General features: G+C 48.5%; 1 protein-coding gene across 5 annotated transcripts in view; it reads right to left on the bottom strand.

The window, feature by feature from the left end:
- Window positions 1-9,892: 9,892 nt before the first annotated feature.
- TNRC6A (trinucleotide repeat containing adaptor 6A) overlaps window positions 9,893-26,728 on the bottom strand; it is a 105,867-nt gene continuing 89,031 nt past the window's right edge. For all 5 annotated transcript variants that reach the window (XM_045994016.1, XM_045994015.1, XM_045994019.1 and 2 more), the window contains 7 exons: window positions 20,161-20,319; window positions 18,877-19,017; window positions 17,258-17,365; window positions 15,686-15,907; window positions 13,353-13,423; window positions 12,465-12,604; window positions 9,893-12,034 (listed from right to left, as the gene is read on the bottom strand). In XM_045994016.1, the coding sequence (XP_045849972.1) occupies window positions 11,659-12,034; window positions 12,465-12,604; window positions 13,353-13,423; window positions 15,686-15,907; window positions 17,258-17,365; window positions 18,877-19,017; window positions 20,161-20,319 (1,217 nt within the window). In that variant the 3' untranslated portion in view covers window positions 9,893-11,658. The remainder of the gene's footprint in view (window positions 12,035-12,464; window positions 12,605-13,352; window positions 13,424-15,685; window positions 15,908-17,257; window positions 17,366-18,876; window positions 19,018-20,160; window positions 20,320-26,728) is intronic.

Genomic DNA, 26,728 nt, shown 5'->3' with positions numbered 1-26,728 from the left:
AATATTGTTTTAAACTGAGGTGAAATGTACAGTCACATACATCCATCCAAGAGAGCAGATCCTAGGTGCATCTGACAAATGTCTCCACTAGCGCAGAGGACGGCGCTTAAGGAGACACTGGGCATTTCTAGCCTCCAGAGGTTCCAGCCTGCCCTGTCCCCTCCCTGCTCATCAGACCTGCAGGGAAAGCACCTCCTATGCTGGGTTTCGCAGTTCACCCGTCACCCGCCATATGCACCCTGCGTGCCCCCTGCCTACCGCCAGTGTGCAGCCTAGCCTGGGCGGGGGGCTGCAGCTGTGATAGCGGTGCTGGGTCTGGGGGCTCCCCGCTCTGCACAGGACAGCCCCAGGGCTCGGGCTGCAGAGACCCAACCATGGACCAGGTCCCAGGCCTGGAGCTCATTGACCAGCCTGACCCTGCACAGCCCCAGGAGAGGGGTGGCTGGCACCACTGGAAGGGATACTGTGAGGGTGGGGCACAGGCCAAAAGCTGCCGCCTAGGTTGGAAACGATGTAGCTGTGCCAGCCTGTCCCCCCGGACTTTTCTTCCAGAGCCCCCAAGCCTGGGCCTGAGCCCCAGGAGAGCAGCGGGGTGGGTCGTCCTCCTGGGGTGCCCCAGGTGTTTCCCCCACCCTCCACCTCAAGCCCATCCTGTGGGCCCCGCAGAGCATCACCCTTGGGGGAGTGGACCAGAGCCTTTCCCTGCCCTCCCCCACCTCCCACCCTTTGCCCTGGGCAAAACTCTGTAACAGGTGTCCCCGAGGCCCGGAAGGGTGCTGTGCTCTGCAGGAGGCAAACTTGGCCTTTCCGGGTCACCGCTGCGGGCACTCCACCGCCAAGTCCCTTAAACAACAGGCTATGTACTGTTGAATGCAACACCTCCTAGGTGCCACTCTCATCCTCTCAGTGCGTTGGGTTCCTCATGCCGGTGGGCAAGGAGCCAAAGAAACGAGGGACAAGTGCAAGTGAGCTTCCCTGATTCTGAGTACATGAGGCACTCGGGGCGCAGACACAGAATGGGGGCAGGGAGAAGTCACTGAAGCATCCTGTGCTGCCCCCATGCCCCATGTGAACAGAAGACCGGCAGTTTCAGGAGCCATGGTCCAACAAGGGCAAGGGCTCAGAGAAATCTCACAGGGTAGCGGAGGGTGAGGGTGAGGCATAGGAACGAGGAGCTCCGCACCAACTGCAAGAGCAGGGATCATAGTTTTACAAACTCTCCTGCCTTGAGATTCGCTCAGTTCCATAGGCTCGTCTTCTCCGGGGCTCCTCCTTCCAGCCATGAACCATACTTGAGTGTTTCCCAAACCATCAAACACAGAGACACGTGGAAGCTTTTCTGACCCTTTGTCTCCCTCTAGCAGCCACTCTTATCTTCCCCTCTTTCTCTCTGTAGACCGGTTCCCCTGGGGGAGACTCATCTACACTGGCCACTTGTCCATCCACACTCCAGGTTCTGAGATTCCCATCTCCTCTCCATCCCATGCCTCTTTGAGCTTTTGAATCTCCCTTCTCAGGCACCTAGGCTCCTTTCTGTTTCTCAGATGATGGTGTTACCCAAACCCTCACTCTATATCCATTGCCATTTCCACAGCATCAGCCCTCACCCCTGACTGATAAATCCCCAAGTGATATCCCTATTTGTGATTTCTTCCTTGTACATACATATATCTCTCTATCCATCCCTGCACCCACCGTTCCACTCATCCATCCGTCCTCCATCCATCCATCCATCCATCCATCCATCCACCTGTCTGTCCATCCTTCCCTCCCTTCTTCTCTTTCTTCCTCCCTCCCTTCCTTCCTTTGAACAAATATTTTCTGAATACCTACTATGTGCCAGGCTAGGAGCTAAGGATAGAGCAATAAAGAAACATAGTGTCCATATATAGTGTTCACCCAGCTGCCAGCTGGATATGGATGTCTCCACTGGGCTGTTTGCCAAGCTCCTTGACTCACCAAGACCCAAACCAAACTCTCTGCTACCCCCCCCCCCCACCAGGAAACCCACTCTTATCCTCTAGGACCCCAGCCAAGGTAGTAGCAGCTGGCAAAATCAAAAATTCTGGGAGAAGGAGAGATTCCTCTCCTTCCCTCTTCACAGAGCGAAGTCAATCTCCTGGGTTCTCCTTCCTGCATTTAGCTCCCCCCCCCCCCCCGCCATCTCTACACCACAGTCCTGTTCAGACTGCTCTAATTTCTTGCCTTAGTTCCATTCTAGTTTCCCGGCTAGCCTCAACTCCCATCCCAGTTCCTCCTCCACAGCCATCCAGAGGGAGATGGTTAATTTCCACTGTGCAACTACATTGCCCACCCTAGATCATTTTTCTGCTCTGCCTGCTGGGCTCTGTGGCCCAGGAAGCTGAGTCCCATGGGCTCTATCACCTGGCCTCCTTTGCTATCTGGCATCCAGTTAAATTTGGCCAATGGGAAGCACCAGCAGACCAGAGGATGGGGGTGAGTAGCTGAGCATTTCATGCTTCCCTTTGCCCCACACACCAGCCCTGCTCCCTCAATGGCCCCTGCTGGGGCCCCGGTGGTGGCTTCATCCCTCCAGGCCATACTCTACAGATTACTCCCTAATCCTCTTCAGCCTAGGAGTAACTGCTCCCACAAGAGACAGACTATAGGTGCTTCACCAGCATTCTCTGGGGCTACTAACACTGCATGAATCTCAATAAACTGTCTTTTTATGAAATTATCTTTAATTAAGTTCTTTTGAGCGTGATCTCTCTTTCATGCCAGAATCTTGACTCACAAGGCTTCCCACTGTCAGCAGGATGAATTCCCCATGACACACTCCACTGGGATTTCATTCTCCCACATGTTTACATTCCTTCTTCTGTTCCTGGAACCTTGGGTGTGTAAGTGTACTTTTATTTTTTGGCAAAAATTTAGAAGGGTTTTCCAGGAGAAAGGCTTCCCTGGGTCTAGCTGTCTACTCTTTTAAGCAATAATCTAAAAAATTATTTTTTCCTGGGGCACCTGGCTGCCTCAGTTGGTAGAGCAGGTGACTCCTGATCTTGGGGCCGAGTTTGAGCCCCATGTTGGGGGTAGAGTTGATTAAAAAGAATCTTGGGGCACGTGGGTAGCTCTACTGGTTAAGTGTCCAACTCTTGATTTTCAGCTCAGTTGATAATCTCAGGGCTGTGAGATTGAGTCCCAAGTCAGGCTCTGCACTGAGTGTACAGTTTGCTTAAGATTCTCTCTCTCTCTGCCCCTCCTCACCTCAGGTTCTCTCTCTTTCTCAAAACAAATCTTTAAAAAACAATTTTTTTTTCCTGCAGGCAACGGGGATTTGTATCAATACATTCTCTTTGGGGTACGAGCTACAGGAACCCAACTCAAAGGACTTTAAGCAAAAATACTGGCTCACACAGAGGGACCAAAACTTCAGGTCCGGCAGGATCCAGGGTCTCTGATCACATCAGCAGGACTTGATTTCTCCAGCTCGGCTTTCTTGTCTTATCTTTGTCCTCAAACAGCCTTTTTCCTCCTCATGGTCTTGAGAAGCCCCAGCTAACAGCCACCCAATTTCAAGTCCAGTAGGAAACAAACTTCCTCAACAGACTTGACAACAATCCTTCTAGTCCTTGGCCAATAATGGTCCACCCTGGACACATTCTTATTCCTGGACAAATTGCTGGGGCCGCGGCAGGCAAGCTCTTTGTCCCCGCAATCCTTGGGGTGTTCCCAAAGAAAATCATGTTGGAATTTCCAGAAAGGGGAGGGTCTGCTGGACAGACAAAACCAATGCTTATCTATCTACTGTCTTTGCTCACTGGCTCATAAGGAGGACCAAGTAAAAAATGTCTGGCTGGGACATGGCTTGTGATGGGTTCTCCCACAAATGTGTGGCCACATCCTTCCCCTCTCAGAACCTGGAAGTCCACAGACTCCTTCCAGGACAGGATGGATGTGCCTGAGATAGATACAGGCCTTTATCTTCTTCCTGTATCTCCTTTCCTAGCACATAATCCCCCGGGGATCCATGGGTACCCTGTGAACCATTCCAGATTCTTTCTACCCTAAGCACTGTAGGCATAGGATGCATGTGTAACCCACTGATTTTATTCCCCCCCCCAATAAAAATGAGATCAAACTTAGAGGGTCTTCTCCAATGATGTTTTTCACTTATCTACATCAGAGAACCCCTTCCTTGGGGCCTGATGTAGCTTTATCTCATTGACTTAGTGGTCGGACATTCCTGCTTCTGGATGAACTATATAGTTCATATTTGATCAGCCCCTTTTTTGAAGCAAATACTGCTGGTTAGTGCCCAATAATCTGGTTCCCTTTGCTTCTCTATTAACAGAACAGTCACATTTCTGATGGGGGCATGACATTCAGAATAAAGATCACAACTCACAGCCTCCCAGGTGGGCTCTGTGAGGTTCGGCCTCATGAGAGGTGACCGTCTTCGATGCAGCCACATCGGGCTCCTGCCTTCCCCAGGCCGCTGTCTTTCTTCTCACTGGCTAGCATGTGACTGTGGGAAGATGGTATCATGGTCACCAAGGACAGAGGGAGTATGGATACCAGCCATGGACTCCTTATAGCCAGACCGCTGAGTGACAGAGCAGCCACGGTTCTCTGTTGCCAAAGCCACTGTGCTTTGCGGTCTCTAGTCAAGCTGGTGTTGCACACACAGCACGTGGCCTTCCAACCGCAGCATCTGCACGGCCTGAGCCACCCCGCCCCCACCTGAGAAATCCGACTTTGCATTTTTTTTTTTTAAAGAGGGAGAAATTTTGTTTCTAGCATGACTTTTTTTTCTTTTTCTTTTAGTGCTTATTTATTTATTTTTGTGGTTTTTTTTTTTAAAGATTTTATTTATTTATTTGACCGACAGATTACAAGTAAGGCCGAGAGGCAGGCAGAGAGAGAGGAGGAAGCAGGCTCCCCGCTGAGCAGAGAGCCCGATGCAGGGCTCGATCCCAGGACCCTGGGATCATGACCTGAGCCAAAGGCAGAGGCTTTAACCCACTGAGCCACCCAGGCGCCCCTATTTATTTTCTTAATCCTACACCTAGCCTGGGGCTTGAATTTATGACACCGCCATCAAGAGTCCCATGTTCCTGAGACTGAACAAGCCAGGTGACCCCTGACTCTGCATTTTAACAAAATCCCTAGGCGATTCCATGTACATTACAGCCTGAGAAGAACTGTTCTGATACAGTTAATGAAGGGCATTTCCCTTGGTTGTTGGTTTCCATCCTCAGCAGGGCTGCCGCACAGCCGCGAATTCTGTGCTCTGGGGATAGCTTCTCTCTCTAGGTCAGATCCTCCTTGTGGGATTGCTGATCCACAGAAGATGGCCCTTTACAAAAGTGGTGTTTTGGTTTTTTAAGATTTTATTGATTTATTTGTCAGAGAGAGAGAGACAGAGCACAAGGAGGAAGAGCGGCAGGCAGAGAGAAAAGCAGGCGCCCCACTGAGCAGGGCAGCATATGCAGGACTTGATCCCAGGACCCTGGAATCATACTGAGCTGAAGGCGGATGCTTAATGACTGAGCCACCCAGGCGTTCCCCTTTATACAAACTTTTTACTGTGTTTTTTTGTTTTTTTCAAAGGTTTCAGCAGGATCATGTGGGAAAGCCTGCTAGCTAATGTCTCCTTCCAGAAAAAGGAAGTCGTGGTGCACCCCCCTGCTGGCCGCTTTCTCCACTTACAGGCAACTGCGTCCCAAGTCTGTTTGGAGCTGAAAGACCTTGCCGTCCCCCGGACCTAAAGGCTAGAAAACCCACAGCAACAGAAGGTTGTGCTCTTGCAGAGGCTGGTTGGGCAGCTTCAGGGCCACTCCCTGCCAGAACTGTTACAAAGTTTAGGTCACAGAAATGCTGCTTGCAAGGTACTTTCAACACTATAATGCAAGACTGACCAAAGAGAGTCTTTTTTTTTTTTTTTTGTCTTTAAAAAAATAAGGTTATATGGAAGCATACTTGATGCATAGTAAACCATGCATTAAAAATGTCCAGTGAGGGGCGCCTGGGTGGCTCAGTAGGTTGAGCTAAGTGTCTGCCTTCAGCTCAGGTCATGATCCCAGGTCCTGGGATTGAATCCCATGTCAGGCTCCCTGCTCAGCAGGGAGCCCACTTCTCCCCCTGCCTGCAGCTCCCCCTGCTTGTGCACACTCTAATTCTTTCTCTGATAAATAAATAAATTTTTTTTAAATGTCCAATGGGGGGCGCATGGGGGGCACAGTTGGTTAAGTGTCCAAGTCTTGGTTTCAGCTCAGGTCATGATCTTGGTGTCGTGAGGTTGAGCCTCAGGTCAGCCTCTGCGCTCTGTGCAGTCGGCTTGAGAGTCTCTCTCCTTCTCCCTCTGCCCCTCCTGCTTGTGCTCTCTCTCTCTCTCTAAAATAAGTAAGTCTTAAAAAAGAAGAAGATGAAGGAGAAGAAGAAGGGGAAGGGGGAGGAGAGGGGGAGGAGGAGGGGAGGAAGTAGTAGTAGTAGTGAATGTTCTTGGAGTGGGGGCAGATCAATAGAGACAAAACCACAATCCATCTTTTCCAGAAACCACAACCCACTGGAGACAGACACTTGAACCTGTTTCGGTTTTGCTAAGCACTGTTTTCCTAACTACTCCACGACTAGTAACTCAGCAGCAGCTCTGACCCAGCTTCCACATGCTCTGTGGCTTTCTGAGAACAGTCTCACTCTGGGATTCATTCATCAACGTTCTCCAGAAAATCAGGAACGACGGGACGTGTATATGTAGAGAGAAACAGATCTATTTTAAGGTATGGGCTCATATGATTCTAAAGGCTGGTAAGTCCAGAACCTGCAGGGTGGTCCAGGATGCTGGGGCCCCAGGAAGATGATGCAGTTCAAATCCAAAGGCTGTCTGCTACTCAATTCCCTCTTGCTCAGGGGAGGTCGGCATTTTTGCTCTAGCCAAGCCTTCAACTGACTGGATGAGGCCTACCCACATGAAAGACAATCAGCTCTACTCAAAGTCTACTGATTTAAACATCAGTCTCATCCAAAACATCCTTGCAGAAACCTCCAAACCAGTACTTGGCCATGCCCTGGTCAAGCTGAGGCATAAAATTAACCATCTCAGATTCCGTCTTGTTTATTCTGAAACCCCACTCTCGATCTGGATTTGGAACTTCCTGTCTACCCTCCTTATGCTTCTGGTTTCCAGAAACCCTGTTCCCTGCCTCTTCCAAGCCTGGCTCCTGCGGGCAACTTGCACTTCCCTCCCCTGCCCGTGCTCACCTGGCTGTGCCCTGCCAGAGTCTGTCGGGCTCTCGCTGCAAGCCTCTTTCTGGTTGAACCTCTTTCCCTACCACCAGTCACACACACCACCCAGCCAGCTGCCTTTCTAGGACAGCAGGATGGCTCAGACCCAGTTTCCTTCCCCGGGTTCCTACACACTCTCCCCTCCCTGCCCACCTGACACTCCACTTGACGTTTCAGAGCAGGAGCTTGGGCTGGTCCTTGCGCCACAGGGGAGCTGCATCTCTCCCATCCCTGAATATGGACCAATTCCGTTTGCCTCAGCAAGTCTTGCACGGAGGGGCTGCTCCCAAAGGCTGTGACCGGAGGAGGAGGAGGTCCCCAGGCCCCTTGTGAGGCGTATGAAGGGCTGGGAGAGGAGCAGCCCGCCCTCACCAATGGGCCGGCCAGCCGTCTACAGGGCAACAAGGGTCAGAAGTGCTGCAGGATGGACAGGAAACCAGCAGGGCCCGGGGCACTAAGCTGGTGGGGGGCAGCAGAGAACGGCAGGGGATGCAGGGGTTCTACTGAGTGCAGAGGAACGACCCCCTGAGTGAGGATAACCTGAGAGATTTTTAGTCAAAGGAAGTAACACTGTATCACATGCAAATAACGCTTTGCCCCGGCCAGGAGTTTGGCTGTGTTGGGCCAGATGTCTCTCTCCCCCCAACTTTCTGATTTCCCCCTTCAACTTTTAACCAAATTGGACTGAATACACCAGAACTGAGGAAATTCTTATGTCTCTGAGTTTTTATTTATTTATTTATTTGACAGAGAGAAATCACAACTAGGCAGAGAGGCAGGCAGGAAGAGAGAGGAGGAAGCAGGCTCCCCGCGGAGCAGAGAGCCCGATGTGGAACTCGATCCAAGGACCCTGGGATCATGACGTGAGCCAAAGGCAGAGGCTTTAACCCACTGAGCCACCCAGGCGCCCCTGTCTCTGAGTTTTTTTGTTTGTTTTTTTAAAGATTTTATTTATTTATTTGACAGACAGAAATCACAAGTAGGCAGAGAGGCAGGCAGAGAGAGAGAGGAGGAAGCAGGCTGTCCGCAGAGCAGAGAGCCCGACGCGGGGCTCTATCCCAGAACCCTGGGATCATGACCTGAGCCGAAGGCAGAGGCTTTAACCCACTGAGCCACCCAGGCGCCCCTGTCTCTGAGTTTTTGATAGCTCCTGTTTGTGTATGGCAAGTGACACAGATTTTCCATACGGCAACAACATGGCCAATTTTCCTTCACGAAGTATTGATTGAAAAGTTGGTTTTAAAACCTGCGAAGTGGGCGCCTGGGTGGCTCAGGGTGTTAAGCCTCTGCCTTCGGCTCAGGTCATGATATCAGGGTCCTGGGATCATCGGACTCTATGCTCAGCGGGGAGCCTGCTTCCTCCTCCCCCTCTGCCTGTCTCTCTGCCTACCTGTGATCTCTGTCAAATAAATAAAATCCTTATAAAATAAAATCTAGAAGTCAGTGGAAACCAGGGGTGGTTTGGTGATGGGGTAATGTAACGGGGGTCCATGAGTTGGGTTCAGCCTATGGACTGCTCAGGTCCCAGGGTCACCTGAAGTTTGTCTTTCCCTGTCAGTCGGCTGGACCGCAGGTGCAGGCTCTCTCACGGTCCAATGGCCAGAGCCCACCACGCATCCAGAGTTGCAGAAGCCATGTGGCTGCTGTGAGCTGAACTTGGGAATAATGCACGACTGGATGTGTGGAAGTGTCTAGACCGCCTCCTGCAGGTGGCCGGTGACTCGAGGCCATCTGGCTAGGGGAACATCGAGGTCAGAAGAGTGGCAGGGACTAAGGCCCGAGCAGCTGAGAGAGGTTACGGTGGACTTAGGAGTCAGTCATATGGCCACTTAGGGAGCAGAGCTGTCATGATTTAAGGATTAGGCAAAAATGAAAACCACTTTTTAATTTTTTAAATCAAACACTTTATTTCCACATAACAAGCGCAAAAAACTCCCAAACACTTTAACAATACAATTAACGCAGTTATGAATTCAATTATATACTACTCAAAGCCCCAAAAGGTCAATCAGCTTAACGTTCCAAACATTTCCAAACGTGGTTTTTCGAAGCTACCTTTGGTTTTTGGAAAAACCAGTATGGAAGTCAATATACATTGAATGCATTGAACAACAGTTGCTTATAGGAAGGTGTCCAACATTAGCTCACACCTGGCAAGCTGGAGCAGGATCTGAAGTCATACACTGGGATACACACACAGGTTTTGCCCAGAGCTCCCGCGGTCAGGAGAGGGCCGTGAGAGGGGAAGAAAAAGGCCAGTCCAGGTTGTGGCATTTTCTTATTTTGTAACAGAGGTATGAGAGTTTAACACTAGAACACTGGCAAGTCATTAAGCTTCATGTTCCAAATGGTCTCTTGCTGAGGCTTGAGATGGGCACAAATGGTGGGGAAGATGAAGTCACAGGAGAGCTTTGAGCAACAAGATCCCAAAGATGCTCAGAGAGGGTAGGAAGGAGCAAGCTACAGTTTCCCATTGTTCTCACATTATTTCAGGGTGAAATTGTGGAGAAGTTCGGATAGAATGTTCAAATATTTGCTTAGATTTGTACTCGGTTGCTCTATGAGGACCCTCATATACAGCAACATTGAAACGTTCATTGTAAAAAAGAGCGTACAAAGAAATTCACAAAAAAGAGACAATTAATGTTGAGCAGCCAAAAAGTCATGGTTTATTATATCGAGAGGGATTTCATAATTCAAACACAACCAAACTGTACATTTTACAATCACATTCTATTTGTAAACAGTTAAAAGCCACTGACTTCTTTTGCATCTTAGGACACAAACAGTTAGATCAAGGCAATGAAATGATGGCAAATTCTGCACTGTTAAAATGTTTACCCTTGTTTGGCCCGTCTTCTTTGACTAAGCAAGCATTATAATACCATTTGTGGGCAAAAAAAGGGGGCGAGGAGGAAAATAAGTTTAAAAATGGTGTAACTCGTTAGTTTGCAACAACATTTAAAATTTTCTTTATACAACGAACAATTCTGTAAGCCCAATACCTTGGCTACAGTATGCATAGTTACTGATTTCGGCTTTAAGGTACAACAGTTCAACATTAACACAGTCACAGGAGAGCAGAAACAGAGAGAGCCACTTGATGGGGTTACAAAAAATTATCACCTATTGATTATCGCAAACCGTCATCACTCACTAATAAAAAGACAGCGTCTGAAAGCAGAATGTCGACTCCAGCTTTAAGCATTTTTTTTTGTTTTTTTTTCCTTTTTTTTGGCAGAGAAAATTCTTTAACAGAGCAATATGTAGTATCAGTGCTAAAAGTTGGGGTTTTCTGTTTTTTCCTATAAGAAACTACAAGGAGATTTTTTTTTTTTATTTTTAAAATTTTTTTTTTTCCTAACCGGGGAACTGGTTTTCCTGAGAACCATGCTCTTGGATTTAGGACAGGAATAGAAAACAGAAGAACATGGCCAAATGCTGCTCCTTTTTCCCAGAGATAGAAAGCATCTTGTAAATCATCCTCCATTGTTTTTTTTTTTTGTCTTTTAAATTTTTTTTATATGATGGAAGAGTAAACATTTTTTTTTTTTCTCAAAAAACAAACAAAAAAATCTGTAAACAAGAAGGTTCACCGTGGGAACCTTCAAAACAAAATGGAAAGCCTATTCAAAGTGCAGGGCCCGTCCTGGGTGGCAGGGGGGCTGCAAGTCACAGCTGTGGCCACAGTTTTTCAAACTGCAGAGCGAAATTCTTTAGTTTTAGAACATGAAAACACTGGTGCAATACTTTCATTAATAGGTACGTCAGCATCAGAACTCGGTCTTTTAAACTCCACGACAGCACAGTAAGGTAGGCAAACATCAAGGCATAGTAGAGAGCGCACACCTTTAAGAACGTCCTTGAGTAAACATTTACACTGGAACAGCTGCCCCCCCATATTGCCGATTAGACGAGAGAACATCATTCAGTGCAAAGTTAAAAGCTCATACGTTATCAGCCCAAAAAAATGGTTTTGCAAAAAAAAAAAAAGAAAGAAAAGAAAAAGGAAAAAGAAAAAAAGAGAAAGAGGAGGAGAAAAAAAAAAAAGGGAAACAGCAGGTGAAGGATGGGGAGAGAGACAGGGAAGGAGAGGAGGGAAGGGGCAGGAGGAAGAAGAAAAGGACCCGAAGGCTAAACATGATGAATACACGCGAGTGAGCTCATCCCACACGGTTTAGCATGTATGGCGCTACCTGGGAGTGTAGATAGACAGATACCTTTTCACATTATAATATTGGCCTGCATGATTCAAGTATTCAAACTGATATGTTTCAGGGAAAACAAAGTGGAAAATGTGCAGAGAAGAGCTGTTCCCACAGGTGGCCCCTGGCTGCAGGCGGCGAGCCCAACTTAGTGCTCCTTTCTTTCGCTTCTTGAGGTCACAGTTCATGAGTCTACATCTACACGTTACATGGACTCTCCACCCCCACCCAGGTGGTCAACAGAAAGAAAAGCATTAATGGGGGATGGGCTGCTAATTCCCCGGGGGTCGCTGCTGCTGGGAGGACCCCACAGGCTTGTGGAATAATGTGGGGTCCCCCAGAGTGAAGTGCCGTGAAGGTCTCCACAGTTAGTTCCCGACAGCCCAGCACCATTCCAGTGATTGAGATCGGTCCGGCTGGAGAACGAGTGGGAACAGTCGAGGGAGCCCAGCCGGCTCTGGCTGGACCCGAGAGACTGCCAGCCAGGAGAAGGGGTCAGAGACTGACTTTGTGCAAAGAAACGGCTGATCTCCTCTTCACTGGCAAACTCAGCAAGAATAGTAGTGTTCCCCAATACACACCTGGAGGGAAGAGACACGGGACGCAGTGAAGACTCGGGGTGTCTTAAGGGTCTGACTCCAAGTGAGGGGTGCACCCTGCCTCTGCTCCAAAGCCAAGGGCGCCGGCAGCAGCATATGCGGCCCAGGGCTCTCTGGGGCCCAGAGCAACACCTGCCCCACACGTGAGGGTTGTGGTATCCAGATGGATCATGGTTTTTTGTCACCTACAGGTGATCCAAGAGATTTTCTAGGGCCATTTTGAGGGGCAGTGCTTGGAACCCAAGCGAGAGCGAGGCTGCCACCTCACGAAGCACTCTCACCGCAGGACCCCGCGCGCCGGCCCGGAGATGACACACAGTGTCATCGGCTGTGCTTCCACACACAAGGGAACCCAAACCCTTCCAATCATGAGGGCATTTTCCAGGTGGCACGCACCGTATGTCCAACTTACATGTGCAGAGACTTTTGTGCCTTCACTACCTCTTCTTTTGAACTGTAACGGACCAGAGCATTTCCATGTGGGAGGTTCAGGTGGAATGTTATCAGTGGGCCATGCTGCATGCACAGAGTACGCAGAGTTGAGCCATCGATCTAGGAAACAGAGCGTGGGGAGCCGCCGATTAGATGCGCCGCCACGCGGACCATCGGGGGAGGTCGTCCCAGGCTGGGACTCTGCTCCTCTTTCCTGCCCGAGGTTCTTCACTCCTGCTGCCACTCTTCACTGGGCCTCACTGCTGTGACGGGGTCCAGTGCCCCCCTCCCCACCTCCACTGCTCCCAGAGCCATACCTCTGTGGCCTCTAGACTCCGGGACATTCCCCAGATCCCCACTTCCTTAGTTAGCCATGCCCTGCTGTGGCTTCATGTCTTCTCTCTTCCCTGCCCTGAGGACAGGATTCATCAAGGCACTGCTCCCTGGGAGAGGAGGGGGTGGGCTCTTAACATCCAGCCTCCAGAGGAGGGGTGGTCCGGGGCCTAAGGAGATGTTCTCATCTACGAGGGCAGACCAGGGTTTCTTGACTGCCGCTCAAGGACCACCTGCAGGAGAGCGCAGGCTCTAATCCTAGCCCAGACCTACGCCATCAGTGCCTCTGCGGTGAGACAGAGGCATCTATTTTGGTCAGCTCTGTGCACGGTTTATAGTGTAAACAAACTCGGTCAGACCTAGCCTGCCTGAGGCATCCAAAGATCACCCGCTGCTACTTCCTTGGTCCCGCCTTGACGTCTAATTGGTAGCACATGGGAGGCCTAGGTCGAACCTTCTCTCAAACCAGACTGGAACCCTCTGTTCCCGTGTCTCCTGGCACATGCCTATAGGCCAGGAAGCCTGGTGCTCTTACCTGAGGTGTAAGGTTCTTTAGAACAAGCCAATTTGTTATTCTCCCTGAGCTGCTCTCACCCCAGCTGGAACCTAAGGACAAAGAAGGACAAGTCAGTTTTCCTCAGCTAAGGCACGAAGGACAGTCGACACACGCATCTCAGTCAAGTGACAGCTGTGCAGGAGGAGCACTCGGGCCCTGGCGCCCTCCCCACTGCCCGCACCTCTACCTGGAGTAATCTCACCCGCGGCTCCGACTGCCCTCACGCCAGCTCTGAGCAGGCATGACTTTCTAGGGCAGGTGGCTCTGCCTCTGGGAAGAGTGAGCTCAGACAGCTGCCAGCTCATCACGGGCAGGCAAGGGGGCCGCAAAAGGCCATATCCCTTTTCCATCTTTTCATTTATATAGCTAAAACTATCTCAAAATGGCACCTCTGAGGAAAGGCCTCTGTGATTATCTAAGGTATGGTCTGATAACTCTGCATGCATGAGGGGATTTAAAAGCTTGTAATCAGTGTCCATCAACAGACAAATGGATAAGGAAAACGTGGCATATATATAAAATGGAGTATCACTCAGCCACAAAATGCACAAAATGGATATGATCTCGCCACATAGGACATGGATGGACCTATATACCATATGGACATATACCATATGGAAGGTATTGTATGCTAATGAAATACATCAGACAGAGAAAGGCAAATACTGTACAATATTACTTGTCTGTGGAATTTAAAAAAACAAAACAAGTGAACAAAGCCAGCTCTGACCTATAAACATGGTGAAAGAACTGATGGTTGCCGGGGCAAAGGTGGGGCGTGGGCAAAATGGGAAGGGGAGGAGGTGGTACAGGTTTCCAGTTAGGGAATGAATAAGACAGGAGGAGGGAAAGGTTCAGTGTCAGGAATACAGTCAATGGTACTGAACAGTGTGTGGGGACAGATGGTAGGTACACTGGTGGCCAGCAGAGTCACATGGAGACTCGCTGGATCACTGGGTCGTCTATCTGAAACTACTGTAACGCTGTGTCCCCACTGGACTTCAATCAGGAAGAGCCGGCCTGCAATCACCCGGATGTTTCTGTGTCTGTCCGGCTCCCAGGGAGCTCCAAGACTGGCCTTCCTGCTCAGCCCCAGGGCACCCGCGCTCCCAGCAGAACTTGAGGATCCAGTTATTCTTGTGAGCGCCCGAGGTCCCTCACCAACATGGCGGCGTGCCTGAGGAAGACGGCTCTGTGACGCTGCCTCCTGGTCTCTCCCTGCACTGGCTCACTCATCCCTGTCTCTAGCAAGGAGCGCTCGTGCGTTCCTGGGCAGCTCGCCTTGCCATACGTATCCTCTCTGCTTGGCCTGGTTGACCCTTACTGGGTTCCACCAGCCACCTGCGTGTGGGACCCCTGGGCACCAGACCCTCTCCCGTCACTGTGCTGCTACTGGCTGGCACCAGACGCACCCTCGGCCTGGGAAGAACCACTCACACAGGACACCTACTACATTTGTGTATGTCTAGTAGCTTGGATCCCTTCATGGAATTAAAAAGCACTCCCCCTCCCTTAAACCTTTCCCCCAAAGCAAACACTGCTAAGCTTTCTGTCAAAGCTTAGCCTGCTAAGCCTAAAGACTGGACACTGCTGTGAAGTTTTACTGTTTTCAGGCTAGAGATGAGAAAGTCAGCTACAGTTCTGAGACAGAGGAGAATGAAGACCGAGACCATATGTACTGGCAGAACTGGTAGACAGCTAGTTCAATCTGTGTGCGTGTCAGGGCAGGGACACAACGCCAGTCCTAAGCCAGTGAGAGTCCCGTGCAGGAAGAGCAGGGAGGGAAAGGACACAGCACGGGGGGAGGGCAGTCTTCCTGGGAATGCTGGGCCTGCTCTGTTAACTACCGGTACCCCCGTCCACTCTCGCACGTCCCTGCTGAAACAACACATGGGAGATCACCCTAAGGATACAGGCCAAGCTGCCATGCAACAGGCCCAGCTGGGCTGCTCCCACCTTTCCCAGCCTCTCTGGGCAGCACGCTGCTGCCACGGGCAGGAAGTGAGCAGATCTTCTCAGACAGGCTCCAGGGAACTTCGAAAGAGGGGATATCCATTACCTTAACCTGGCCACTGACTGTGTGTGGCTTTGGCCACATGTTCTTCAGTAAGCCAGGTTCAATTCCAAGTAAATTTAAGATTCACAATTTAGAAACTGCTGAAGGCGGCAATATGCTGGGAGTCACACGTCTGAGGTCGAATCCTACTTTATACTGGGTAATGCACGTAGGTCTGTTAGACTCACTGTGCATACTTATTCCTGCTCGGCAAAGGAACCCCAAGAAACCATCCCGAACATCATGTTTGTCTTACCTGGGGTGTACCTGGCGTCAGAATTTCCCCATCCTCCACCTACACGAAGGGGAGAGTTATCCCATGTAGACAAGGGTGGCTTCTGACCAGTCAGTCCCGGAGGTGGGCGGGACGGAGCAGTGATGTTTTTAGGTGGTAAAGGGACCTTCCACAGCTCATGAGCCAGAGAGGTGTTTGTAACTGAACCAGGAGACCATGTCAATTTGGAATCACTATTTCTGGCTACTCACAGGGGAAAAAACACGGGGGGGGGGGGGGGGGGAGGAAAATAATGCTTTTAGAAAAGAGAAAATTTAATGACAGTCCCCATTCTCCCACAAAAAGCAAATCAACCAAAAAGAAACCCTATTAAAAATCCCCAACTTAAAACTGCCCCCCAAAAGCCAAAAGGAAACTGTTCCCTTGACTCAAAACACTCAAACCATTTGTTATTAAAAATTTTTAAGACTCATGAAATTCCTAGCCCAGTGTACAAAACTATACTGCAATGGAAATCAGAACAAAACAAAAAACACTGCTTGCTCTGAAACAGCACCTGGGAACTTCTTACCTTTAGGACCATGACTGAGTCACTCGAGATTGTCACATAGGTCATTAAATAGATCTTAGAACTCTCTGGTTTACACATGGGAAAAAGGACCAGAAAAGTAGCCCCAACTCAGGGAGTCCTCACAGCAGACGTTCACCGGGCGTCTCTCTGTGCCGAGCGCCAGGCTCCCGGGCACTCGGTGCGTACTAGCTCTAATCCTGACACACATCCTACCGAGGTCAGAGAGGTTAAGCAACTTGCCTATGGGTCCCGTGCACAGCCAGGATTCAAATCCAGGCCTGTCTGGTTTTTAAAAAAAGAAGAAGAAGAAAGCTCACTTCCTGATGTGTCCTGCCTCATGGCAATGGGGGTGTGCAGGGATCAGGCACATGGTAAACTCGTTCAAAATAATCCTACAATACCATGAGGGGGCAGAAGTGGATGGAAAATTTTATAACTTCTGTCACTGTCCATTATGTTTCTACTTGATTCATAAAGTGCACCTCCCTTAAGTGAGTGAGACTCAAAGTGGTGGGGAGCCTGGTCACCACACAAGTTCTCACTGGTCTCCGACAGAACAAGTAGAGAAAACTCAGAGAGCATGGTCATAAGCAGACAGTAGTCGGACATGGCCAGAGCTCCCAAGTATGCGATTGCTTTTCTAGCAATTCCAAGGTCAGGTTTCCTACACTTTTTACAGAAGTAGCAGTCTGCAAAGGATAGGACATTACAAAAATAAAAGCTGCCTCATTTGAGAACTGCTTCAAATGAAACTGCATTTAATGAGCTGGCTCTCAGACAAGAGAGTGAGAGGGGCTCAGTGAAAGGAGATTGTTTTAGAAACGACTGCTGGGTCCAGCCAATTTTAAAAAGGGACAAATGGTGTTACAAGTATTTTCCCAGGCTCAGAAATATATTCTCCTACCTCCGGACTAAGAATACTTCAAATAAAGAGAAGAGGGTTCCCCACAACAGCCCCCGCCCCAGGTGCTGAGTCCCCCATTCCTCTGACAGGGCCTCAACAAGCCCGGGACAAGGCCCACCTGAAGTGCTTTGTGCTGTACTGCTGAGGGGAACGTTGTAGTTGGAGGCACGAATGGATGACCAGGCACTAGTTGAAGGCAGCGTGGTGTTCAAGGATGAGGATGACCCTATGTGGGGGAAGAGCCCGATCAGTCATCCCCAGAGCAAGGGGCACGGCACATGAAGAATAAGCAGGAGCTTCCCGTGAGGTCGCGATCCAACCGTAGGCCACGAGAAAGAAACAGATGCTGGGGTTCAGGCACGGTGCCCACAACTGCACCTTCCTCCCTGCTCACCGTTCCGACTGTAGCTCAGGGAGGTAGCTTCCCTCCTCTGCCTGACACTCCAAGACGACACTGGCTCCGTGTCCCAGTCCAGCCTCCAGAAGGAGGGCTAGTTCCTCCTGCCCCCAAGCCCTGACTGAACTCCAGGGACTGCTCACCAGACACCCCCCCGCCCCCGGGACATCCTAATACCAGCAGGTCCTCACCCTCCATCACTCCCCACAGCAGCCTCCCAAACCAGACTATCCCATTTTTGAATCCCCCTCGATCACTCGCCCCACTGCAGGCTGGACTGTCATCTGGATCTGTAATAGCTCCAACCTGGCCTCCCACCCCATCCCTCCTGCTAGTCACTGTCAGACCGTCTACCCTCAATGGCAAGACTTCCACTCAAAACCTTCAACGGTTCATGTCTTCTAACCTCAAATCTAAACTCCTCTCCTGACCAACAATCTTCTACAACAAGAAGTCTGTCTCTGCAAGCCGCAAGATTCTTCCACTAACTACATACAAGGCTGTGAGACTCTACCCTTGGCTCTCTCCCCGCTGTTCTGCTGCAAAAGCTGTGGGTACTTTAACTACTTCTACACAGTGGTCTGTTAAATTCAGCCATTTTCGAATGAGGAGGATTCTTTCCTTGCCATTGTGATATGGCAAACACCTGTTAACAAAATCATACATTTAATGTAAAATGCTGTTTGCATCTTGTTATAAATTGTCTAGAGGAATAGGAGGATGCAGGTTTTGAACGGAAACAAAATATTTTCTTTCACTCCTTCACCTTCCTTCAGGTGCATGCAGAGAATACTTTAAATGACTGGGGTGAGGGAAAACTATACGGGAGATGGTAGGATGACTGTATTTGATAACTCATTAAAAAGTGCATCCGAAGTGGAGGGACCCTTCAAATGGTCTTAATTTTTTACTTTCAGAGAGACAAAGAAAGCTAAATTGGTTCTTCACATGGAAGTCCTTTAAGAACAAGAGTGTATAAATGAATGATAACATCTTCTGTAAGAAATGCCCACTTCTTAATAATCACAACACTGAAACTTGTTATAAAGTAGGTAACAACCTTTCAGTTGCTACTACAATTCCTGGAAAGCAAGTATTTGTTGGTACTTTGTGTTAAGTGAATATATGTGTAAACCATATCAAGTGACAATAAATCCTCGTCATTTTTAAAGTGGCAAAGAATCACCTATGGGAAAATTGAGAATTCACTTTTTATTTTCATGACTCCCTTGGATGTCAGGTGCTATGAAGGGCTAAAAGTTTCTCATCCTCTGTGAACCATTCTTAAATCACATCATCCAGCGTCTTTCAGAAATTCTGACTTGTACCCATCTACGTACCACTGTTCCTGTCCCTGAGGTGGTCAACTTCCCGCACAGTATTAATTGAAAGATTGTTTATGACACTGCCAGGAGTGACGTAAGGGTCAGTTTCAGGGTCAATGTTTGGATAACCTTTCCATGGTTCACCAGGGCGAAATTCTGGAAACAAACATGTAAAATTAGTTTGGGCTTAATCAACTTAAAGATCCATTATTAAATATCCAAAACTTGTATTCCTAAAGCCTGTGCAATTCTCAAATATTTTCCAGTTAATACTAGTACTCTATGAGGCTGATTTAGTACTACAGGTAGTGTAACATAAGCTGCTATTTATGAATGACTTGTGTATTTTTGCAAATGAAATAATTTCTCAGGGTTCATATATTTTTAAATAGTAACACTTTTAAAATTATTTTTATTTTTTATTTTTAAAAGATTTTACTTATTTATTTGACAGACAGAGAGAGACCGCGTGCGCACAAGCATGGCAGGGGGAGAAGCAACGAGAGAGGGAGAAGCAGACTCCTTACCAAGCAGGGAGCCCGGGGTGGCACTCGATCCCAGGATCCAGGATCCACGATCTGAACCGAAGCCAGATGCTCAACCGACTGAGCCACCTAGCCACTCTTATTTTTTTTAGATTTTAGTTTTGGGGTACCTGGGTGGCTCAATCAGTTGAGGATCTGCCTTTGGCTCAGGTCATGAGCTCAGGGTCTTGGGATCAAGTCCTGCATTGGGCTCTCTGCTCAGCAAGGAGTCTGCTTCTCTTTCTCCCTCTATCCTTTCCCTTGCTCATATTCTCTCTCACATGCTCTCTCAAATAAATAAAATCTTAAAAAATATTTTTAAGTAATATCTACACTCAATATGAAGCTCGAACTCACAACCCCTAGATCAAGAGTCGCATGCTCTACCAGCTGGGCCTACCAGGCACCTAAATGATAACACTGTAAAGTGCTTTATTAAATCACAAGCCACAGCAATGCAAACAGAAAAGAAGGCTGTTAAGTCCATTGCCGGTAATGTCTCAGCCCAAATGAAATACCATCAAGTTAGTCCCCTGGTGCAGATGAAGAGGAGCCCTGAATGTTTTTTTTATCTTACTCCTCACGCCGGCCAGGGGGACTCCCTCCCTCTTTACTGCCTGGAGCATAAAGGCACTGGTAACAGGCCAGACTGGCTCCTCTGTTCCTTCCCAGCCCTAGCAGAGCGCAGGCTGATCCATCTGAACTGGCCTACATCACTAGAACACTGAGCGGGAAGGACACCGTGAGGGAGGCAGAGCCTCGGTCTGCACTTTACCTGGTGGCCAGTTAACACTGCTAGAGCCGTTAGGCGATTTGGCACGTGGCCAGCCATCTCCTATTGAACCCGGAGGGCTGGCTGGAGAAGTACTGCTGTTCATAAAGTCATAGGGAACAAATGGAGACTCTTCCAGCCTGAAACCACTTGAAATAGCACCTAAAGAGAGAAAAATGGTAAGAGAATGTGAGGCAAAAGGTACTAGCGAATTTATTTCTGGTAGCTTCTCAAATATCACAAGAACACCCTGTATGAGCTCTGTGGGTTCCAAAGTGCATTCTGTAGACTGTGTGAAAAGTCCAGGAGGAAAGCAAGCCCTGAACTCTCTTCCAGACGTCAATCACTTTTAACTCTCTTATGTCACGAGATCTGAACATTAGCATAGTGAATTTTATTTCGAGGAGGATAATAAGGAACATAATCATCAGTAAGTGACCAGAGTATGGGTACAAACTAATTTCCAAGTCATTAGAACACTTGTACTTTGCCCTAAACCAAGAACAAGCACTGTGGACTCCTTGTCAGGGAGATGTGTGTTGCTGGTGAATGAGGTGCACCAGAGGGAAGAAACACAGCTCCAGTAAAGAAAGATTTATGGTGGAGAATGTTCTAAGTGGCAGAGAGGGGAATCCAAGAATCCAGGAAACTGCTATGACTACTCCATGTAATGAGAACAAATACCTTTTCTGATCAGGATGTTTACATTTCTACCTATACACACCCCCTTGTGATTACACACAGCATCGGTAAAGATACCTGTTACCCAAATGAGTGTGAAATCCCACAAAAAGACAACTTACTCTCACTTAGAAATGGTCATTTGTCTTCCGGCGATTTATTCCCTACACTCATTTTTTAACACAACTTAATGACCAATGCTTGACACACGCAGCAAACACATCCCTCTCTCAGTGGACCAGCTGGGCCCAGGGAGGCGGGCAGATGAAGGGGCAGGCCCGCCCCACAAACCCGGGAATGCGCAGAGAACAGAAAGGGGAACATGGGTGGCAGGTAGAGTCGCGCTGGCGTGAAGAAAGGGTCCAGGGAGGAGATGACAGGCGGTGGGCACAGTGTGCACAAAGACCCGAGGAGAACAGCAGCTTGGCATGCGTGAGGAAAGACTGTTTTGTCTGAAAAACAGTCAGCACGAGAGTGAATAACATGCAGGAGTGGAGCCTGACCTTGAGGGGCAGGGATGACCCTGTAGGTTTTGTCTGAAATGTCTGGAACTGGAAGGTCCTGAGGTGTGCCTGCTCCGGTGGCCCCAGGCCCTGCCACCCTGGACTGGCCTACACCCTGCCTGTTCCCTGAAGGCATCAGATTTTGCAACACCCTCATGCAGGGCTTTGCAGGACACAGCCAGGGCTGAAAGGAGAGAAGTGAGACAACCTCATTTATCTGCGGTCCCCCTGCTGCTGTCTCGTAGAGAATGGAAGCCACGGGGGCAGAGACAGAGGGGCAGCTGCCAAGGCGGCCAGGTGCTACGGACACACGACTGTGCAATTTGGCGGGACAAGGGGCACTAGTCACAGATGGATGGATGTGGAAGTCCAAGAGAGGAAGAAATCAAGGACATCTCTTACACCCAAATACGCAGCATGTGATGGATGGATAACCCAAACATGGCGTCAGCCAACACCACTGTAAAATAGAATGAGTGCTAATGCATGTTTCAACACAGATGAACCTTGAAAACATTATGCCCCACCAAAAAGCCAGTCCCGCAGGACCGGATAATATATGCTTCCATTGATGTGAGCGGTCCAGTGAGGCAAATCCACAGAAAATGGACTCGTTTTTATGCACGTCTGGGAGGGAAGGGAAGTCCAGGAGGTGCGAGGAGCAACCTTTCAGGGGCTCTTCTGGGACGGGGAAATGTTTGACTCCCACAACTCAGAGTATACTAAAAGCCAAAAAATGGTATACTTTATAAAGAGAATTGTATTACATGTAAATTATCTCAATAAGTTTAGAGAGGGAGAATCTCTCTCAAGCTTCCAGCTTTAATAACCCAATGGAGGAGCGGGGGTAAAGAGGAAAACCAAACACCCACCCACTTGTGCCAGCTTTGGAGCAGGTATGAGGAAAAGCCCTGATCACAGATGTTATGAGCTTCTACAAAGATATAGCAGAGCCTTGAATGTTGCTTTAGTCTTGTTTACTCCAGGACAAAGTTTTGCCTGGTAGCACCCACAACACCCAAGCTTCCGTACAAGTTACTGAGGGGGCAGAGCTGGCCTGCCGGGACCTCATGGCACCATCACTCCTGGGCACTGACCTATTCCTGATGAGGCCTCGTTATTCTAGCAATTCCAGCCCTTCTCTTCTCTGGCTTCCTTATCTAGTTGCTTTTATCTGAGTAAACTGTGTGTCTTTTTTGTAAAGTGAATTAAAATCACTTGGGAGGGGCGCCTGGGTGGCTCAGTGGGTTAAACCTTTTCCTTCCGCTCAGGTCATGGTCTCAGGGTCCTGGGAACAAGCCCTGCATCCCACTCTCTGCTGGGCAGGGAGCCTGCTCCCCTCCCCCTTGCCTGCCTCTCTGCCTACTTGTGATCTCTGTCTGTCAAATAAATAAATAAGATCTTTAAAAAATAAATACGTAAGATAAAATCACTTGGGAGCTCAGCAGGGGTATGAGTAAAGTAGTAGCTGCACGTCATACAGTAAGCAAGCACAGACGCCACATTTTAAATGATTAATTTTTCTGCAAGAACCTGAGCTGATAAAAGTACTCCCCCCTTTCATTACAGAAAATCCATTTCTATTTATTAAAACTTCATTTTATTAAAAAGGAAAATGGGCTCGACAGAGAGGCAGCTCGAGTCCAATTATATTCTATCAACCACTGCATGGGAGAAGGTGTGGAAAACAGAAGGTATGGATGGACACAAACAGGCTGGACTGGCACTGGAGACATACTGTTGTCTTAGAGGCAGGCATGTGGGGAGCCAACAATGAAGTCCCCACCCACGGGCCACTTAGTGTCTTACCCTGTCCTAGTGCATCAGTGCTTCACAGGTGTTGCCTCATTCATTCTCAAAACATCACAGGAGGTACATTTTATATTCCCATTTAGTAAATAAAGGTTGTTACTTGACTGTACGTAGCTAATAAGCAGCAAAACTCGCTCTCAAATCCAGGGTCTGTATTTATTTTGCATTCTGTCACCTGAGTCAACTACCATTCCCACTCTTTTTTTTTTTTTTTTTTTTTTTAAGATTTTGTCAGAGAGAGAGTGCACACAAGTAGGGGGATTGGGAAAGGGAAAAGCAGACTCCCCACTGAGCAGAAAGCCCAATGCTGGGATCAATCCCAAGACACTGAGATCATGACCTGAGCCGAAGGCAGATGCCCAACCAACTGAACCACCCAGGCATCCCTACCATTCCCTTTTTTTTAAAAAAAAAAGATTTTATTTGACAGAGAGAGATCACAAGTAGGCAGAGAGGCAGGCAGAGAGGCAGGCAGAGGGGGAGGGGGAAGTAGGCTCCCCACCGAGCAGAGAGCCTGATGCAGGGCTCAATCCCAGGACCCGGAGACCACCACCTGAGCCGAAGGAAACGGTTTAACAGACTGAGCCACCCAGGTGCCCCTAATTACTGCATTTTCTTAAAACTTCTTTTCTCTGCATTTTTCTCCTCAGTAATAAGCTGAAGGCAGAGGCCTAACCCACTGAGTCACCCAGGCACCCCCCTACCATTCCCATTCTTAAGAAAAATTCCAATTGTGATATGCCACCGAGTGGCAAATTCAACTTAGAATTCAGGTGTGTCTGATTTAGGGTCCAGTGTTCTTTCTACCACATGTCAATTTCACCTTCAATATCTGATAATCATCAGTCAAAGGTTCACAAACCAGCAAGCTGACCTTTAAGCCAAGTTTAATCAAATAAAGTTTCAAGATAAAATCCAACAGAAAGGAACGAATGCCACAAAAATGTCCTTTTGGTATTAATCAGAAGAACAGATGTGATGTCACTTAAGTTAGAAAGCAGAGAGGCTCTCCAGCCTCTCCTTCCATTATCTTAAATCACTAAGTCCTATCAATTCTGCTTCCCTACAGCCGTTTTTTTGGTTTGTTTGTTTTTCTTTCTTTTTTTAAATATTTTTATTTATTTATTTGACAGAGATCACAAGTAGGCAGAGAGGCAGGCACAGAGAGAGAGGGAGGAAGCAGGCTCCCCACGGAGCAGAGAGCCCGATGCGTGGCTCGATCCCAGGACCCTGGGATCATGACCTGCGCGGAAGGCAGAGGCTTTAACCCACTGAGCCACCCAGGCGCCCCTTTTTTGGTTTTTTTGCACAAATGCAAAGATTTCTGAATTATTTTGTTTTGGGTCCCTTGTATATAGCAAAGAGTTGGATTCTGCTTTATGAGTCAATGCGAATTAGTTTGACCCATTTATATTTATCAATTTGACATATATTTGGTCTCAGTTTTTCATTATTTATATGATGCCTTCAATTTCTTTGTAGATTCTTTAAACTCTTTGAAAACGTGGTATCTGTTTCTATCTTTTCTGAAAATGTGGAGAGCTTCTATTTTTGATTTAGTGGGTGTCTTTATAACTTGTTTAATCTTATCTTCAAAAAATTTTTACTGAGGGCACCTGGGTGGCTCAGTGGGTTAAAGCCTCTGCCTTCAGCTCAGGTCATGATCCCAGGGTCCTGGGATCGAGCCCCGCATCGGGCTCTCTGCTCGGCGGGGAGCCTGCTTCCCCTTCTCTCTCTCTGCCTGCCTCTCTGCCTACTTGTGATCTCTGTCAAATAAATACATTAAATCTTTAAAAAAAATTTTTTTTACTGAGATATAGTTAACATAGAACACTGTAATAGTTTCAAGCCCACGGCATAATGATTCGCTGTTTGCATACACTGCAGAATGATGGCACAACTCGTGATGGCAGAGTATATGACACTGGGTCAGGCTACAGTCGTCTCCTGTCTGGCTAAGCTCTGGAAGTTCCCCAGCTGATCTGCCCAGCTACCTCCGCTCCCCAGGTGGCCACACAGCAGCCAGAGTGATAATCCCCAAACACACATCTCACCATTTCCCCGCTGAACTCTCTGCAACAGTGAGCCCTCCCGGACAGGGGGGCTAACACTCAAACTCTGTAATCATCTATAAGGCCTCCACACCACCCCTGGGGTCCACTCCCATCACCTCTGCTTGGTTAACTCCTGTTATCTTTCATTTCGCAGCTTAAGAGATCACAGGCCTTCTGGAATCCGTCCCCTACTGCTCTCTACCCTAAGACTGAAATATTCTTCTACATATGCATCCCCCCTGCCCCAGAACACTGTGCTGGATGCTAGGCTGACAAGGGAACAAGATTTTATAAACAACCTTCTAGCCAAAGGATCTTAGGACCAAAAAGCATAGCAAAAAACTTAGTCCAACCCATCTGTGATGCAGTTTCCTGGTCAGATGTCCTTGTCTCCATTCCACCCTACTTCCCTTAACAAAGCTGGCTTTTCTTACTCTGGAGGGGGTGCAGTAAAGGGTTAGCACAGTAGGCCCGGCATACATACTGCAAAGCGCTTCAGGCCTGGCCCTCAACCACTCCTGGGCTCCTCCAAGTCCACAGAATATCCTGCAGGTAAGAGTACCTTTGCAGACCCCAGGCCTCAGCCAGGTCAGATCGTTTATGGCAACATGACTTCCAGTCATCACCTGTTTGTGTCTGCCTGAGGCCTGGGTCATACTGCGTCCTTGTCTGACCTCTGAGAGAGCTGCGGGGGCTTGGAGACTGAGTCATGCAGGTGCCTGATGCCTACATGACTGACCCCCAGTAAAAACCCTGGACACCAAGGCTTGGGGGAGCTTCTCTAGTTGGCAATACTTTGTATGAGGTTTCACAACATCGTTTCTGGAAAAATTAGGTCCATGAAACTCCACTGGGTGAGGACAATAGGAAACTTCTCCTGGACTGTGCCCTGTGTGCCTTTTTACTCTGCTGATTTTCATGATTCTTTTGCTGTGATAAATCATAACCATAAGTACTACAGATTTTCCGAGTTCTGTCAATTCCTCTGGCAAATCACTGAACTTGAAAGTGGTCTTGGGGACCTCTGACAGGGCATCTGCCCTTTCTTTTCTGCTCCACAATTAACTTACTAGCTTTCTAGGGTTCCCTAAATGGTGATAAAAAGAGAACCCACCTAAGACTGTGTTGCAAGTGGTCAAGGCCAGCCCAAGGCCTTCCCCACGGTCTCTTCCCTCCCTGGGCTCAGCTTATGTCTGATGTGAGTCTGAATACTACTATCTCATCTCCCCTCCTGACAATGACCTCTACACGCTGCTCTACTGCTAGAGGACAACAGCCCCTCTTTTCTACAACAGGGAAACACAAATGCCAAAAAGGCCACTGGTGTTTATAAAGAAGTAAAGAAGGCTGGCTACAGGCAAAAATCCCATGGTCCTTCGCCAAACAGAAGCATGACTACAGGCAAACATTTCTCCGGTTAGGGACGATAGGAAAATCTCTCTCCACCAATGGAAGGGAGGGGACAGGTGTAAGGGAAGTGAGAAGAGAAATGGAACAAAACCAACCACACTCCCCAGCTAA

The sequence above is a fragment of the Meles meles genome, chromosome 21 (genome assembly GCF_922984935.1).
Source record: "Meles meles chromosome 21, mMelMel3.1 paternal haplotype, whole genome shotgun sequence".
NCBI lineage: Eukaryota > Metazoa > Chordata > Mammalia > Carnivora > Mustelidae > Meles > Meles meles.
This window is presented reverse-complemented; position numbering and strand designations above follow the sequence as displayed.